Here is a 20,038-nt window from a genome sequence, read left to right as displayed (position 1 = left end):
CAAATGATTGGGTGGTTGGGCTCCCTGAAATCTGAATGCCCAGCATTGTCATCAGGGTAACTGCTTACCAATCTTTTGGAAAAAGTGGTTGCTCAAAAACAATGCTGCCAATAGCATTCACGGCCCATTATAAACTTGATTAAATAATAAATTTTCATCACACTTTCCACAAATGCATTTTCTTTTTGGTCTCTCTGTTTCCTTGATTTTAAGCATAACATAATTGGCTGGATTTGGGAAACTTATTTTCTGACTTAACCACATATATGTAACTTATACTCGTATATTGTACTACTGTAATATATTAGCACTTATATATTACTTACGTAAGTATGCAAATTTTATATATATATATGCTATGTATGCTATATATATATATATATATATATATATATAGCAGTATAAGCAGTATATATATATATACTGCTAAAAATAAAAATTAAAGTAGCAGTTTGTCTCAAAGCAAGAGTAGAAATATGAATAAAGGTTTTAATAATAATTAATTAAGAGTAACAAAAGTACTTTTCAAACATAAATATTTTTTGATAAAATGAACCAGATTTAAAATAATAACAATTTTTAGGTATGTCAAAATATTTTCAGTCATTTATCTCATTAATATAAAAAATATGAGATAAAATAAATTAATAAGCTTTAATGAAATATGATCTGAAATCATAAAAAAGTAATTAAATTTACTATTAACTAATATGGTATATCAGTTTCTGTGATATGGATGCTCAAAATCATAAATTAGAGAAAGAGAACACAGTTTTAAATAATGGTAAAGTGACCAGTTATAAACACTTTTAAATATATATACTTCATTCAGATTAGAACATAAAATATTATTGTAGAATTTACTTAAACAGTGTGTTCGGAAAGTTGCTGAGCACTGGAATTATGGCTGTGTAATGATGAAACTTTCTTATTATTACTTTGTATTTTTTTTCTCATTTCTTTATAGAAATGGGTATTGCAATAACTGGAATAGTTTATAAAAGGTATAGAAAAAACCTCCTCCAACATCATTACAACACCGGACACGTTTCAATTTTTTTTTAAACAGCTGATGTTCTGTAATAACTTATAAGCATGCCATTACTGAGGTTTTTAGTTCATGGCCTGTTACGATAGACTGCTTGTTTTGCTGCCCTCCACAGAAAGTAATCTGAGGTTATCAGATCGGACAATCGTGTAGGCCACAAACCCCTCAAAATGATTCGTTCACCAAGACATTTTGTAAAAACGTTATTGACCTGTTAGTTGTGTGTGCTGTGGTGCCATCTTATTGGAACCAAACATGATTGATGAACACTTCTGTTAACTGACTAATGAACTTTGTTAAAACAGCACAATAATGATCATTATTAACTGTATTTTCAAAAAAAGATTGAACCCACAATGCACATTCTACTCACACCAACTCTTACCATTAGTGTTACTTAATCTTCATCTTAAATAATTGTAGAAACAAAACAGTTTGTATCTTTTCATTTTTTAAAAATCTTTAATCAGCTATGGTATTTGTTGGAATTTACATAACCAACAAATTTGAAAACAATGAAAGTGGACATTGCTACATTAGTAATTTTTAATAACATTGTCTAAAAGATAACATTTTATTTATAGTAACTTTTTTCCCCTTAGTTTAGCCTCCGGGAATCACTATCAGGTATTACTTCAGAGAATGATATGTATGAGTGTAAGTGAAGTATAGTCTTGTACAGTCTCAGGTCTGTACAGTCTGGTTTAGTCTTATTTTTCAAAATAAAAATTTTTATGTTACTTAAATAGTTGTTCTTTTTTAAAAAAATAAATATTTTTTACTGACAGTTGGTTGTAGGTTGTCTAGAAGTTTCATTTTTTTCAGAATTTAATTCTAATGATGAACCAGAGTGCAGAACTCCGTTTGATGAAGAAGGAACATGTATTAATATAAAACAATGTCCATTTTTATTAAAAGTATTAAATGATGCTAGAAATGATCCTCAGGCAAAAACTTTTCTACTTCAATCAAGATGTGGTTTTGAAGGTAAAGATCCAAAAATGTGTTGTAAAAAAGAACGTCTACCACTAGAGCGTCCAACACCACCAATAGAGCGTCAAACACCACCAACAGAGCGTCCAATACAAACAAATGATCGTTTAATAGAATCAGATAATCAGTCACCATCACAGTTTCCACGTCAATGCGGAAAAACTGAATCTTCAGTTAACAGGATTACTGGAGGAAGACCAGCAACCCTACGTAAATATATTTCCTTATATTTTACACATATTAGTCATTCAGATTTAGTTAGTATCTAAAATGATTAGTATCAAATATTACATAAATTTTTTCAGTTATATTTATGATGTGATTACATTAAATAGTATCATGGTGAACTTATTTGACAAATAAAATGTCTTAGCTTATTACTACAAAAGTAAATTTATTAATTTACTTTTTAATATTTCTTATTGTTTTATTTCCTGATTTTATATTCTATTAAAAAGTAAAGTACATAATTTACTTTTTAAATCTATAAAGATATTAACTTAATTATTTTTTTCTTATTTAAGTTATTATTGCAGTACCACTCTGTTATTGTTGCACTTTGAACAGAATAACAAAGATATGTGAGTTGGAATAGATTTCTAGTGTAATTCTACTGCTGGAAATGATTTTATTTATTATATGAAAAATAGCTTTACTTTTACCTTTTTTTTGTGTCTAATGTATGAAGTAGATAGACATCCTAAAATTCAATAACAAAATCCTACAACTCAATGAAAGATCAAAATGTACATTCTAGATCAATTATGTAACCAGACAAGTAGCAGGAAGACAAAAAATGCATTTCCTTTTTTATATTAAATGACAAATATACTAGAACATACCTGAGTAATATAAATGTGGAAAATATACTTAAATTGGGCAAACAACCTGTTTTACAAAGAAAATATACAAACGATTATAATTTAAACTGGGAAGACTCTGGTTTGGCATCATTTCAAAGCCCCACCATCAAAATCTATCACTGCTTCATTGGTATCTAAATGAAACAATGACTTATTATTAAATAAATCTTTAATTTATTTAATGATAAATTAAAGATAATTTATATATCTGTAACAAGCCTGATCATGGAGAATATTGTAGGAAATGGGTAAACTACTGGAAAATTTTAACTCCTATGTATGTTTTTTAATGTCTCATGTAATTTAGTACATTTTAAAACATTTAAGAATTAACAATTGTTCTATTATTTTTTAAAAACTTTGTTACCAAATTTACAATATTTAGCTTAAACATAATTTCTACAAGATACTGGCTGGCTAAAGGTAAAGACAAGATTACAATGACTAATTTTTATCCACCCTCCTTAAAAAAAATGTATCAGTTATTGTTTAAACTGTTTGTAAAATTCTCATTATTGAGTCTTTGTATATATATATATATATATATATATATATATATATATATATAATAGATTATCTTTCACTTTAATTATGCTTTATGTTTTTTTTTCATTTGATATATTTAATGTTTAATCCTTTCCTTTAGAATCATTTCTATTGGACTCTACTCAAGTTAGGCAAAGAGAAATTTATATGTCTGTTGTTAAATTTATTAAATACAGTTTTATGTAACAAATTATATGTGGTTACAGGTGCGTGGCCATGGGTTGTAGCATTGGGTTACAGAAGTAGTAACACACGACCAATATCATGGAGCTGTGGAGGAGCACTCGTTACTAATAGACATGTAGTTACAGCTGCTCATTGTGTTGCTAATAAAAGGCTGTAAGTATTTAATATTATTCTCTAAAAAAGTTAATTAAAACTACTTTATGGATAAAAGTTAAAATAACTTATGTTAAATTATTAAAAAAAATTAAGTTATTAACTTTATTGAATTAATTTATTAACTTTATTAAAGAAATTTATTCCTTTGAAAAATCAAAAATTATTTATACAAAAAAAATTAATTTGGTGAGAGTACGTTGTTCTAAGAAGAAGAAATTTATTTTATTAATCTAGTTTTGAAATTTATCACTAAAAACCTAAAACTGCAATTCAGAAAATTACATTTACCAAGCCACTATATTACAGGTTTTGTAATAGGTATGTTTGGTAAACATTTTGCTTTGTCTAGTGCCATAACCATAACAATAATATAATTGCCAAATATAACCATACATTAGTGCCCAAACATAACCATAACAATAGCTGACAAACTGAGATGAGATACAACTTTATCAAAGAATACTGCATTTTTGGGATGGTATTTTCTATTACAGTTTTGGCACAGATATACTAGTCATCCTCAAGAACAATAAGATCCCATCTCAAGGGCGATAAATAAAGTACTGAGAAAAGAAGCTTCCCTGCCCTCCTTTTTCAAAGTTAAATGTACTGTTACACATCAGTATGCTAAATTCACTAAATGCAATTTTTTTAGGCATAAAATTATATATTTAGTTTCATTATTTTTTTTGTAATAATTATTAGTTTCATTATTTTTCAAATTATTCTCATTTAAAATGTACAGTCTTTCAGTCATACAAATAACATTACTTTCAGAGATAGCAAATCTGAATAGTGTCTCAACCGTTTATTTACGTATTTATTAAATAAAAAAAAAAAAATTATGATAATATTGTTTTATTGTTAAGTACTAAAATTTATAACTTATGAATAGCTATTTTTAGTGTGTAGTAAGAGTGCACATGGCAATTTTATATATGTTACTAAAAAAAATCCAACCTAATTTTAAATTTGTCAGCAACTTACTCTTTAATAAAAGGACTTTCAATAAGTATATGTTTTTTTTTCTATAACTATGTATTTAAGAGCATATAATCTTATGCATTACATTTATTTACTCTGACTAGCTTTAATTAACAGTTTTAATCTAGAAAAATGTGTCAGTTTTTTATTTCAATTTTATAAAATAATTAACAAATAACTTTTTACAAATACTTATATTCTTGTAACTAATGGTTACATAGTAACTGGAAGTCTTATGGAGTAGCATCTTATAACCTGAAGAATGTGAAATTAAATACCAATGACTAAAGCTATGTTAAGTTAATTACTTTCTGTAAATCAATAGTTAACAATTTTTTGTGGTATACAGTTTTAATGCTAACTGGTGTACATGATATTTAAATGTCATACAGCAGTTGATGCCATCTAAGATTTTGCAAACGTATATTTTGTAAATATGTATTTTTTGAATATTCAAATAGTTCACTAACTTACTGGCCACTGTGCTAATAAAATTTAATACTCTATAAAATATAAATGGCCAAAAAATCATTCCAAGAAAAATTTCAGAAAATCATTTCAGTACTGGACAGTAAAATTTACATAAATGCTCATAATATTATTCAAAATTTCAAAATATAAAACAAAATTTCAAATTATATGACAAACCAATAAGAGAATATGTTTTAATATAATAGATATAGAATTTAATACCAATTAAAGATGCAAGATACCGCAAAAACTAGCTATTGTAAATTAATATTATAAGTTTAACTTACCTAATTACTGTGTTTTGATGGTTTATATTTCATATAATATATATGTAAAACTTTATGAAAATCCAAATAATCAATCAACATACTGAACACTTTGCCAATTAAAATCAAAAAAACAACTTAACCACCAAACACAATAACAGAAAAACCTAGAAAAACTAATACCAATAATTGACTTTCATGGAATCCTGCATCAGCAGTCGGTACACAATTCTAAAAAAAAGAAATAAAAACTTAAAAATTTGGAAACATAAACCCTAACAACCACAAAATTTTTTCATTATGACAGAGGAATTGTGTTGTCACAAATGTTTTGGTTGTTAGGGTTTATATTTTCTAAATTTTTAATTCTTTTTTGTATTTACTTGTTGATATAATTATGGTCTTATTTACTAACTGATGATGCGGAATCCTGTAAAAGTCAACCATTGGTATTAGTTTTTTAGGTTTTTCTGTTGTACTTGATGGTTAAGTTATTGATTTTTTAATATATATATATATATATATATTTATATATATATATTCGTTATAAATAACGAAAAGGTAAACAATGAAGAAAATTCCTGTAACAGAAAGTTATTTTTAAACAAAAAGATCTACATAAATTAAATCTGTGGTATTTATAAAATTATTTAAAATTTAGTTTTGAAATATATTTTGTAATTAAATCTTTTTTTTTTGGCAGAGTAATGGTACGTTTAGGTGATCTTGATTTAAATACAACTAGTGACGGAGCTAATCATGTTGATATTCCAGTTGACAGATCTTTTGTACATGATGATTACAATGCAGCTAGACATACAACAGATATCGCAATTGTAAGATTGAGAAATCCTGTCAATTTCAGCCGTAAGTTTTATTTTAATTTCATACAAATATATAAACAATTTCTTTATTCAGATCATAATTAATTATATATTCTACAGATCACAACAGAAACAGGTTTATTGTAAAAAAAAAACTGTTTTAGCATTAGCCTTGAAGCATCTAGTAAAATATAGAAACCCCTTAAATAACAGCAGCCTTAAGTAGTAGAAAATTATATATATAAAAGAGAATTAATTAAAATACATATTAATAAAGAAAAATAATTGTCACAGGTAATAATACTTTGTTGTGCACAAGGTGCACAACAGTTTTAAAGATGTTACCCACTAAAATTGTAGTAGTACTTAAGTTCACAATTAATAAAGTATGGAAAAAAATTTAGGTTTTTTTTATCAGTAGCTATTGTTTAAAAACACATAAAAGAAGTCTTTTAATTTTATATTAAATACATTAGTTGGGTTTTCTTTAAGACTGTTTGATCATTTGTTTAAAGTAAAACTGACTGTAATAGTCCTTTCTCATAGCTCAAAGTACTGCATTGTGTAGCAAGTAAATAATAATTAAATTGACTGGTTTGGTACAAGTGATTATTTTAATTTTTTAGGTTTTTGATAACTATTTTTTCAGAAATTACTGCTGACATACAATCATTCCATAAATGTGAATCCATAAAAATATCAAAATTTTTAATTTACTAAAAATCTGTGTACATGAATCTTACTACTACTAAAGAAACATGTGGAACCCATATTTGTTAACATGAAACCCTATTCTTTTTTAAGTGGCCCCAAGATGTAATATTATACTTCAAATAAAAGTAATTATTAAGAGTTTTTCTGTATTTTTTATAATAATATTGCTTGCAGATTTTCTCTTAAATTCATCACTTTCACTGTAACTTTTGTGTTCTTCAGATAATGAAATTAACCTTAATGTTTTAAATTAACTATCACCTGTTGAAAAATATTTTTAACAATTCTAAATGATATTTTATTACATCCTCTTTAATTTAAACGAAGTATGATTTCAATTTAGGCTTTTTATTAATATTATATTGCTTGCCTTACTGAGATCTTCAAACATTATTTACCAGGGGAAGTTAACCATGTGACAACCTTCTCAGTAGCAATCTTCTCAATGAAATAGAAAATAGATAAAAATATATATATAAATAAAGAATATAATTACATAATAATACTTCAATTTTAAATGTAAATATTAAAATTGAAATACAATAAAATTTTGATAATATAATTCAGGATTTTTGCTAATTAAAAATATTATTTGCTCTTACCATTTTCCAATTATATTAAAAGATTTGCTTATTCGTGTTTAAAAAAGCTGACAATACAGTTGTAGGACTTTCCCATCAGGCAACTAAAGCCACATTCTGGTAAAGTCCAACAACTGTGGGTTGTTTCTGATGCACAGCTTACACATATAACTTAATTTAAAATATTTATCATTTTTTTAAATACAATATTTTTTTTGTTTAATTAATTCAATGATTGTAACTAAAGCGCATGTGCATACTGTATTTAATTCATGCAGGTGTGGCATTACTAGCAGCGACTAACTAAACTGCTGTAATTTCACAACTTACGTAGAATAAATTTCACTTATACGGTTGGCAGATTGATGTAGCTGCGGGGCTTAACACACCAGATATCGAGTCAACCAGGCAATTGAGTTCAAGACTACCCAGGCAGACCGTGTTACTTTTTTACACATTAAATATTATTCATTTTTAAATTTTACATCTCACATGTGCCGTTACAATTATATATATATATATAATATTTTTTATATATGTATGTCTCAAGGCTTTCAGTTACAAGTTTTAGGATATAACTATGATAATAGCCATCTAATAAACAATAAATCTCACATTAAATTTAGTCAATTTTTATAAATACTCAGTAATTACTAGGAATATTTTATAAAACATCTTAGTTTTTTGTGATTATTTTAGGCATAATTTTGTTTTAAACATATTTTAAATTGAACATAATTTGGCCATTACAAATACATGTCATTTTATCATGTCACCATTAGTGATTTTATACATGATCAGATGACAAATATATATATATATATATATATATATAATCTTATTAATTTTATTTATTTATAATTATTGTATGTTTCAATTATTTTGCAGCTGATGTCCAACCCATCTGCCTGCCCTTCCCACAAAATTTGAGAACAAAGTCTATTGTAAGCTTCTCACCATTTATTGCTGGATGGGGTGCTTTAGCATGGACAGATTACGGTGAGTATTTTACTCTTATAAAATGGCAATTTAAAGAAATAATGATTCCTAAGTTTGGTTTGTTGAAAAATAGCAATATTAAGCTCCTCCCAACCCCACTGTCATGGCCATCCCTACTGTCATGGCCTTAAATACTGTTCTGCTTTAAATTTATTTAAAAAAGAGTAGGAGGGACAAAGAAAAGACCATGAGAGTAGGGGGTGTGGATGGAGGGAGTTTAATATTGAGATTTTCTGATGATACCAACTTAGGAAGACACAGTACTAAAAATAGTTTTAAGAATGGATTTACTCTGAAACGCATCAACTAAAGAATGTTAGAGTGACAATGTTACGAATGGCAGAAAATAACACTCAAATTACACTCATTTAATAGTATTTGAAATGAAATTCGATTGAAAACTAAATCAACAATTTTCTTAGATAACTTAGTTTTTGTTGACCAATTTTCAAAAATAAGATGTCATTTTTTTACAATAAAAGGCTTAACATTTAACTAATGAAACTTTTTTGATAAAACTAATGGCTGTGAGATATAAAAGATTGACGTGACTGCCATTTTTAAATCTGTAAATGTTTATACCGTAAGTTTTTATTTAGTAGAGAAAGTTGGTGTAAACTTATGTATAAAGTATTATAATGATTTATCACCTGATCTTGAAATACACATTTTTCTTCAAAAAACACAAAATAACAGACGGAATAAACACACTATTTTTTTGTTCATTTTGATTGGTAGAATCTGCAAACCAACTTCTAATTTGATAGTATTTTTCATATCCATGTACACTTTTTTGAAATACTCTGTATATGTACATGAAACAAACTTTTCTTAATATGAGCTTTTTGGATGCTACATTGCAGGTCCAAAGCCATATCCAACACAACTGTATGAAGCTCAGGTTAAAGTAAGGACAACAGAAGAATGTATTGCTGCTTACTCAAAATTGCCAAGGAATCCGGCAGTTATTGATGACAGAGTTATTTGTGCTGGAGGAGGAAAGAAAGATGCATGTGCTGTAAGTTTTACATCATTTCTTATAATTACAATAACTGTGTTAAAAATTATTTAGAGATTATTTGTATTAAGTTATTTGATATATGAATCCTTTGATTTAGCATATTCATTAAAAAAAAATGTAGAGATTTTTTGACTATTTTCCTAAATTGATGCCCTTTTAACTGTAATTATAAAATGACCACTGTCAAAAATACTGAATAAATTAAAAAAAAATATAGGTTAGTAGAAAAAGGTTAGTAGTAATTGTCAACATAACATTTGTTAATATTCCATGACTTGTGTGGCTGTATTTTATGACAGACAATAGTAGCTTTACATAAAATTCTCAATGTGATGTGATAATTTACAGTTTTCTTTGGAATTTCTTTGCCATGAAGTGGATAGTATACTGGAGTATTAATGTAACCCATGATATTTTCTTGCTATAAGTTACATGTAATGATTTATGTATTTACAAGTATTCTTTAAAAAATAATAATTAATCTTAATTTGCTAACTAATAAAATAGCTAATTATTATTTCATTAATAATTTAAACAAATATTTAATCTATAATTAAAAGAACTTGAACATTTATAAGATTTTACTTATTTTATTACATTTTTAAATTAATTAATTAATCTTTATTATAAATAATTGTTTTATTTTACTTTTATTCTTTTAATGTATCACCCTTTCCAAGTGGCTCATTTATTAGAGGCATTTGATAAACTCATGTATAAAATCAAAAAATAAACCTTATAAAATTTGTTTTGTTGTTATTCTGAACAAGAGTTTTTTTCTTTTGGATATTAAAAGCTACTTAAAACTTAGGTTTTTCCCTTTCATTTCAACCTAAAAATTTCCATTAGAACCACATTTAATATCTATATATCTGAGGAATTGCTTTGTGATACTTAGCAAACATGAACTATGTGAAATTGGGTCATGATAGATCTAGAATGGGGAGCAAACTGGGCTGGTCTAGTGGTTAACTCTTCATCGCAAACAGCTGATTTCAAAGTCAAGAGTTGTAAGGTTCAAATCCTAGTAAAGACAGTTACTTTTATATGGATTTGAATACTAGATCGTGGATATAATACTAGATGGTGTTGTTCTTTGGCGGTTGGGTTTCAATTAGCCACACATCTCAGGAATGGTCGACCTGAGACTGTACAAGACTACATTTCATTTACATTCATACAAATCATCCTCATTCATCCTCTGAAGTAATACCAGTAGTTCCAGAGGCTGAACAGAAAAAGAAATATCTAGAATGGGGGATGGATGTTGCAGTATATAACTGCTCACAAAATGATTTTTGTGCTATGTGCCATTTGAAAAAATATTATGTGGAATGTAGGATATTCTGTATTATATACGTAAAAGATAAACTGTTACATTCTTTTTAATAGATATTAAGTGGCACTGACTACCATGGTTACTAACTACTAATAAATGCAAGTAACATGCAGTTAAATTGTATCAAATCTTTAACTTTGTTTATCTGTGGAATACTGTTTACTACAGAATGTTACTACATGAAACAGTCCAGCTGTTATAAATCATTAGGCAGAAAGGAATACAGTTTACTATATTATATAAAATTGAAAATAATTTTACATTCGAGGACCAACATTTATTTTTATTATTTTAATAAATTCAGAGCAGAAAAAAACCCATTTCAATTATTTTAAGACAATTGTTTTTATTTATTACAAAGTTTAAGGTATGAAAATATAATAATACTTAACAGGATAAAAAAGCAGCAGGAAACACATATCCCCTGGACCTGCCAATCAGATGGGTATAACTGCTGGTAAAAGCACAAAGTGTAGGAATTTAATAAAGTATTTTATGTTTTTAAAAAAGCAAGATATTGTATAAATTTTTCTCAGTGATTAATTTATGGCTTTTAATGTTGCAGGGAGACTCTGGTGGTCCTTTAATGTTGCCTCAACAAGGGCTCTTTTATTTATATGGAGTTGTTTCATATGGTCATAAATGTGCGGAACCTGGATTTCCAGGAGTTTATACAAGAATAACTGAATATCTCGACTGGATAGCAGACAATACAGAAAATTGATAATTTAAAAAAAACATTTTGTTTATTTTAAATATATCTCACTCATTATTGAAAATTTAGGACAGTTCATTTTTTATTTATTACTATATTTTTTATCCGCAGAAAATACCAATTGCTAATTGATGGAATTTTATTTTTATTGTCTGTGTAAAGAAAATACCTTGTGTATTATTATTTTTACTATAAAAATTAATGTTAGTCCTTACTTGCTGTGCAATTAAATAAATTTATGATATTTATTTCTAAACAAACATAATTAGATTAAACATTATAAGATTAAATCACAAATATTATTTATTATATTTAGAGAAATATATTAAAACATACATATTTAATACATTATTAATTTATATAAAACTGAAGTATTTGTCATCTTTTTAAATTTTTTGAAATAAATTTTTGTTATGATCTTATTTGTTGATTTTTTTCATTTATGTATTATGTAATTATAATATTTTTTTTTTATATAACATAATACCAGTTCATTTGTGCAACTTTTTCACTGTATCCAGTTACTTGAAGACTAAACCAAAATGCAATTATCAGCAACTCTTGGTTCTAGGTGTGATTGGAGAGGTGAGCTGCAGTAAAATCAATTTTCAAGTTTTGCAACTATGTTTTGTAGTGTGATGATGTCTATTTAATGATTTATCTTTTATTTCCCCACATTTACATCAAGTTTAGAACTTGGCATTTTTTCATAACATAATCTCAATGACAGGTCCTTTTATAGTTGAACTATTTGTTGCAATAATTAAAATTAAGTCTTGTTATGTAAAGTAAACATGTTGTCAAAGTTAACGTAATTCATTTAAATTTGTTATTTATAAGATACATATATATATATATATAAATTTATAAAATTTCTGTATTTTGGATCTAATTAAATGGTGATTATGATGTTTTAAAAACATTTTTCTTGACAAATAAGGATGAAATTGAGAAGTATATAATCTTTTTTACATTTATTGTTTAAGGTGGTTTGATTAGAATACTAAAGCAATGATGTTTAAATTAAATATGATTAATAACCAATACTGAAATTATTCATGCATCAAAATATAAAGCATGGATCATTTAATAAGGATTACAGTCAATTTAATCAACTTGGTGGAGAAATGAATATGGTAACACAGTGGATATATTTTCAATAAATCATATCCAAAAGATGATATTATTTGTAATATAAATTAAGAGTTGAAGAAATTAGAAAAACAAATAGGAAGGGGCAGTCTATAATGAAGCATAGAAAAAAAACTGAGAAATAATTAGTTGAGATATAATGTAATAGTTGAGTATTGTTATTAATCTAATCAATAAACGTAAATCATAATCATCAACAAATGAATGCTTCTGAATTTTTAAGTAAATTTTTGTAACTGTTCATATTTCTAAATTAGACAACACTGCAGTTTCATACAAAGATTCAACGAATACATAACAGCACTTTGTAGCAATGTAGAATCTATGTATAACAGTTACCTCAATGTTTCACCATCTCTTTCATTAATAACAACTTTGATATTTTTCACATATGAAAAAAAGTATCATTTTAACATTCTCAAACATTATGAAACATACTTTCTGTCATTCTAATTATGTATTTTTCTTAACTCAATAAAACAACTAGGATATCATAAGCACATAAATAAGTGAAATATAACAGTATCAGTCACTGAATGTAAACACACAAAGGAACACATCAATATATCGTAGTTTATTTTTAACATTAGTATTTATTGGGTAATAAATAATGACTATAATTTCTTTTTTAATAAAAGTAACATTAGAGAAGCGGTTTACTTTGTAAATAATAACTAATATCTGAAGGCATCAAAAATAATTTTAAAAATTAAATTCTGAATCACGTCTTCTGTTGGAAAAATAGGATAGCAAGACATGTGTTATAGGTTCCTCTTATCTGCTGTGATTCTTAAATAAATTTATTAAACAGCTGGCTACGTGGGAAGCCACTTCACATGCCTTTTGCTGTTCCTGTGGTATGAAGAGAGTAAATTTAATAAATATGTTGCGTATTCCAATCTTCCTTCAACTGTATGACCTATTCTAATGAAGAGTTCCCGTTCCACCAGAAATATGAAGTTTAGAAGAACATATTGATGATGAAGAAAGCCATAGTGAATTAGAAAGTTATAAAGAAAAGGAGGATCCAGATTTCCAAGCTGAAAGCACAGAACCTTACAAAATTACTCAAGCAGAACTTAATGATATGCTTATAATATTTATATTTTCTGGATCTATCTTCCTCTCATACCATAATTCCACTGGTATACATCTCTTTTTTATTGATCTAGTTTTTATATGATTTATTAACTTCTGAAGCTTACTTGGAATAGGATACTCATCATTGGAGTAGGTCTTATGGCTGAAGGAAGACTAGTATATGAAACATATTTCTTAAATTTACATAGTAAATCAACAATTTCTTATATAACATTTGTTATATAACTGATTATACTGGCTTTAAAGTAATCTTGACAGAAGAATTATTAAACTAAGTTCACCCTTTTTCAAAATATTTTATTACATTGTTATTAATAAATATTGATTCAACAACATAAACATTTTTTTTTTATGTTTTATCTAATTAAATTATAGTAAGAAATGATATTTTAATTAGTTACTCTTATATTCAATTGTAAACAGATTCTGTTTTGCAATAAAATGAGATAGCTTAATACGAAAGAAAATGGGGAGTTTTCCCCAATCACTTCTTTCATTATTGTATAATAAAACCATTGTCAATATTGGAAAAAATTACAGTGCGAGTAGTATAAAATTTGAATTTTTTGCGGTCTCAGTCAATATAAACTTATGTAAGTTTATTTTGACAAAATGGATGAAATTCATTTGATCTTGATAATCATTATATGCTTTCCCTGCCTGTCAAATTCAAAGTGCAGAGAAATGAATTCCATGTCACCTCTAACAACATTATTAACAGATCTTTTTTATTTTTTTTAAAAGTGATTTCTGAAGCCATCATCACTAATATCAGAACAAATTTTACTGTATACGGGGAAAGGCAAAATATATGATTCATCTAAAACATGATACTTGTACTCTTTAATTGCTTTCTGATATTGCAATTGCTTGGTTATTTATTGGTTATTTTCATACTGTTATTGTTGTACATAAATTGTTTGATGCTTTATTTGTGAGAGTTAGTGTTGACAATTAAACACTTAACAGTGATCTGCTAAAGATATAATAATTTGTTTTCAGACTGCTGGTGCAAGTATCACACCGTTATGAAATTTTTGGAACCTGTAACTGGTGTGGTCAAACCATACTAGAGCTGTTAACAGGTGTTAACACTAGAAAATAATTTACAAAATAATGTAAATTAGTACCTCTGCCACCTACTCCTATAGTAGTACTTAGACATTTATCACCATAATTACACAGCTTGTTAAATTTTTAACAATTGCTCTTTATATTTGTTTTTAAACTAAATATTTTAGCAAATATCTGTCATGCATTAAGACTCTATATAATACATAGATTAGGGTTACTTTAGGTAAAAATTATTTATAGATTCACAGAGATTTACAGAATTCTATGTTTCTGGTGGAACTGGAAGTCTTCATTGGAATAGGTCTTACGGTTGAAGGAAGAGTGGAGTACACAACATATTTATTAAATTTATTCTCTTCATACAATAGGAACAGCAAAGGGCATACGATGTAGCTTTGCACTTAGCCTTTTTTTTTTTATAAAGTTTCGTAGTAATCATCAGTAATAATCTCATGTTGTCATACGTCTCCTTCATTAGTGCTGCATAAGAAAGAAGAATTTATGGTTCCTAATTTTGATTGTGAAAGAGAATAGCTTTCCTTCATACTTCTTTTAGAGAAATCTATAAACAATCTCTCTATTCCCTAGGATTTTGATTGATACTGTCCTAGTAAATCCAATAAAGAATTTACAACATTGCAGTACATTATATTATCTTGTAAGGAGAGCAGGTGCTAAAATTCTTGTTGCCTAATGTAGAAAAAACAAACTATAGGGTGCCACTTTTAAGGAGGTTCCAGCATTTTAACCTTGAAGCTAGTAACCCACCGGGTTGGTCTAATGGTGAATGCGTCTTCCCAAATCACTGATTTGGAAGTCGAGAGTCAAGCCCTAGTAAATTCAGTTATTTTTACACGATTTGAATACTAGATCGTGGATACTGATGTTATTTGATGGTTGGGTTTCAATTAATCACACATCTCAGGAATGGTTGAACTGAGACTGTACAAGACTACACTTCATTTACATTCATACATATCATCCTCATTCATCCTCTGAAGTATTATCTGAAAGGTAGTTACCGGAGGCTAAACAGGAAAAAGAAAGAACTTTGAAGCTAGTACCTTTTTCAATTTTGAATCTTAGATAAATTAAGATCATTCATCATATCATTAAGTTCTGTTTGAACTTAATTTTGTGAGGTCTAGGCTTGGAAATCTGGATCTTCTTCTTCTTTATTTCTTTCTAATTCACTATAGCTTTCTTCACTAAAGCTTTCTGATGGAATTGGAACAGGATACTCATCATTTCAATAGGTCTCATGGCTGAAGGAAGACTAGAATATCCAAATATTTCTTAACTTTACTCTCTTCATACCAGAGGAACAGCAAAAGGCGTGTGAAGCTTCTCACTTAGCCAGCTGTTTAATAAATTTGTATAAGAATCACAGCAGATAAGAGGAACCTATGACTTGCCTTGCTGTCCTATTTTTCCAACAGAAGACATATGATTCAGAATTTAATTTTTAAAATTCTGTTTGATGCCTTCAGATAAAAGTTATAATTTACAAAGTAAACTGCTTGTCTAATGTTACTTTTATTAAAAAGTTAAAAAAGAAATTATAGTCATTATTTATTATACAATAAATACTAATGTTAAAAATAAACTACATTTAGATAATTATTTATTATATTATTAAAAATTCAAATTTAATAAATAATTAATTTATATAAAATTGGAATATCATTATATTCTGGAGGGATTTTGACATAATCTTTAAAAATATTTATTAATAACCTTTTTTTTAATTTTTTTTTTAGGTTATACATTGTAATAGTTTTTGTTTACATATAGCATACTGCAGAGTCTTGATTGTGAAGCTTTCCACTGTAATCAGTTGCTTGAAGACTAAACCTAAATACAACTACCAGCAACTTTCAAATATTAGATATGATTAGAGATCATTTCTAGAATTTGGGGTCTAGTGGTGAACTCGTCATCGCAAATCAGCTGATTTTGAATTCGAGAGTTCTAAGGTTCAAATCCTAGTAATGGCAGTTATTTCTATACAGATTTGAATACTAGATTGTGGATACCGGTGTTCTTTGGTGGTTGGGTTTCAATTTACCACACATCTTAGTAATGATCTACCTGAGAATGCAAAAGATGAAGTGTAGTCTTTTGCAGTCATACACATCATCATCATTCATTTGCTGATGTAATACCTTTTGGTGGTTTCAGAGGCTAAAAGGTAAAAGAGAGATATGATTAGAGAAGTGTGTTGCTATAAAATAAATTTTGAAACAAATTTTGAAACTAAAGTTGGTGAATTATAATAAATAATAGAATCCAATTTTTTGTATTGTGATGTCTAATGATTAATTTTTTTTTTATTTCTCTACAGTTACCTTTATTCATGGTTACATTACAGAATACAACTTGGCATTTTTTCATAACATAATTTCAGTTATGACAAATTTTTTTATAGTTCAGCTAGTTGTTGAAACAAATTAAACCAAAATTTAAGTCATGTTTATAAAATATAGATTATGTTATGATATATTATGTTGTCAAAGTCTTCAATATTAATTCATTTTAATTTCTTATTTGAATGAGATTCACCTAAATACAGAAATTAAAAAGTGAGACGACACGTTATTTTTTCATTATTATTATTATTATTATTCCAATAACGTTTTTCTGGTAACCCACAAACTCAGTTGTAATTTTTTACTTTTAAGTTTTTTTTTTAAAAACCATACAATACACTCGAATACAATTAAAATATATAAAAATATAAATAAAAATAAAATATAATAATTTTTTTAAATTAAAAATTTAAATAAAATTTTAAATACAATAATTAGAATATATAATCTTTTGTTTAAGTCACAATTTAAAACTACATATATAAAAATATGACGTCTTAATTAAAAATTAAAATTAAAGTTAAAACAAAATACAGTACAGCTCCACTACAACGCTGCTCGATATACTGCGGATACAGATATAACACGGATTATAACCTGTCCCCCAAAAAAATATCTGATTATCTGAGAAATAAAATAGGATGAAGAAATGCTAGTCACCCTATTGTATTTGATATCGGTGTATAACCCACCATAAATCTTTTGAAATTGTTAACAATACGCTTCTAATATAACTTCTGTCAATTAATCACGACCAATTTTAAAGTCTTGGAATTCCCAGAAACATTATTCAATAAAATTAAACTATGATTCTAATACGGTAATAGGAGAAAATCTTATGATATACTGCAGACGGACTCATTTTCTGTAACGATACGACCATCAATGTGTTGCCAGTGCAAGGTACATATGGTATTTGAATGTTGTTACGTATTGTGATTTATTCCGAGCTGCTTTTACTGTATTTATCTTTATCGTTAAGGTTTATTACGTTGGTTAATTTATTAGATTTTGTATTGCCAACAAAAACATTAGATGCGAAGCGGGCACCAAATAAGTCTGGTATGAAAATGAACAAAGAAAGGATAACTTTTCTTTTGTGTGTTTTTTAAGTCAGGAAATCATAAACTGAAGCCGTTGCTCATTGGCAAGTACGCCAGTCCACGTTGCTTCAAACACGATATTATGAATCCATTATCGGTTATTTTTAAAAATAGTAAAAATGCTTGAAGTGTAATATTTTTATAACGTTGTTTAACGACGAATTTGTGTCTTGTGTTGAAAATTATTTACGAGCTCGAAAATTGGAAGAAAAAGCTTTATTACTTCTTGACAACTGCCCTCCTCATCCGCCTACTGACTTATTCAAAAAACTAATCGCAATGTTTTTACCCAAGAACACCACCACCATTGGATCTTTGATCCAATCATTAGACCGAGGAATTATTCGGGCATTTAAAGGTTATTACCGACGAGAGCTACTGACCGCTATCGTTTACTCAGAATTACAAGTAATAGAATTTCTTAAAACTGTGTCATTAAAAAGTGTTGTATACAGCGCTGGAACAGCATGGAGTAACGTAAATTCTATTATAATTAAAAATTGTTGGTCGATATTGTCACATAATAATACAGAAGAAATTGAAACAGGAAATGTTCATATTTTTACTGACGAACACGCACTGGAACCGGGTGAGAATTGTCTGTAGATGACCCTTAATCGGTGAGTTCAAGAAGACAATTAAACATCCGTTGCCCATTACATGACCGACGAAGAAATTGTAAACTTCGTTCTACAACCTAACGATAATTTGTCGGATGAAGAAGGGGAAGGAGTTGCAGCGGTCGCTGTTACGGAGAGGTCTACACCCTCAATAAAGGACGTTATGGAAAATATAAATAATGTAATAACATGGATGGAGCAACAAAGTGATAGTGATTACTGTCGTTTATTACATTTACAAAGTGTTAAGGTCATATATTATAAAGAAAAAACAAAAAACAATAAATTCTTATTTTAAAAAATAATTTACATTTAAAGAAAAAAATATCGTATCTTCCCACTTAACTTTTGTTTCTATTTAAGCACACATTATATTGTATTGGCTTTTTTTTTATTAAACCATTATTGATTGAGTTTTTACCTATTTTTTTAATTGGTCCTCTTTGTGATTTAAAATTTACTTCTCGAAATAACACAGTTAGCCTATAACGCGGGTGTCACGTAAGTACCCCGATAACAACGTTATAGCGGTGTTACACTATAAAATAAATAGGATAAAATATATTTATACTTTAAGCTGGCCAGCCAATATTCAGTACTGACTGTATTTGAATTAAATTAGATATTACTCTTTAATCTGAAAAAGTGTTGCCATCTATTGCAGCCTTCAGATAAAAATAATCATAATATATACATCTAATTTAATTCAAATCCATTCAGTACTTTAATATTGGCTGGCCAGGTTACACAGTATAAATATATTTTATCCTATTTATTTTATTTTATTTTAACTTTAACTTTTAAATATGATGTCAAATTTTTATATAAGTGGTTTTAAATTTTAAATTGGAACTTATATATAAACAAATTATATATTTTAATTGTATTCGAGTGTATTGTATACACTCGATAA

At 27.3% G+C, this 20,038-nt stretch overlaps 1 protein-coding gene across 2 annotated transcripts in view; it reads left to right on the top strand.

The window, feature by feature from the left end:
- Positions 1-12,128, top strand: part of LOC142324969 (venom protease-like) — an 88,042-nt gene extending 75,914 nt beyond the window's left edge. For both annotated transcript variants that reach the window (XM_075366146.1, XM_075366147.1), the window contains exons 3-8: positions 1,874-2,251; positions 3,657-3,789; positions 6,217-6,380; positions 8,521-8,631; positions 9,495-9,649; positions 11,557-12,128. In XM_075366146.1, the coding sequence (XP_075222261.1) occupies positions 1,874-2,251; positions 3,657-3,789; positions 6,217-6,380; positions 8,521-8,631; positions 9,495-9,649; positions 11,557-11,715 (1,100 nt within the window). In that variant the 3' untranslated portion in view covers positions 11,716-12,128. The remainder of the gene's footprint in view (positions 1-1,873; positions 2,252-3,656; positions 3,790-6,216; positions 6,381-8,520; positions 8,632-9,494; positions 9,650-11,556) is intronic.
- The last annotated feature ends 7,910 nt before the right edge of the window (positions 12,129-20,038 follow it).

Source organism: Lycorma delicatula, chromosome 5 (genome assembly GCF_047948215.1).
Source record: "Lycorma delicatula isolate Av1 chromosome 5, ASM4794821v1, whole genome shotgun sequence".
In the NCBI taxonomy this organism is placed as follows: domain Eukaryota; kingdom Metazoa; phylum Arthropoda; class Insecta; order Hemiptera; family Fulgoridae; genus Lycorma; species Lycorma delicatula.
The sequence above is the reverse complement of the archived record's forward strand: the minus strand, read 5'-3'. Positions and strand labels throughout refer to the sequence as shown.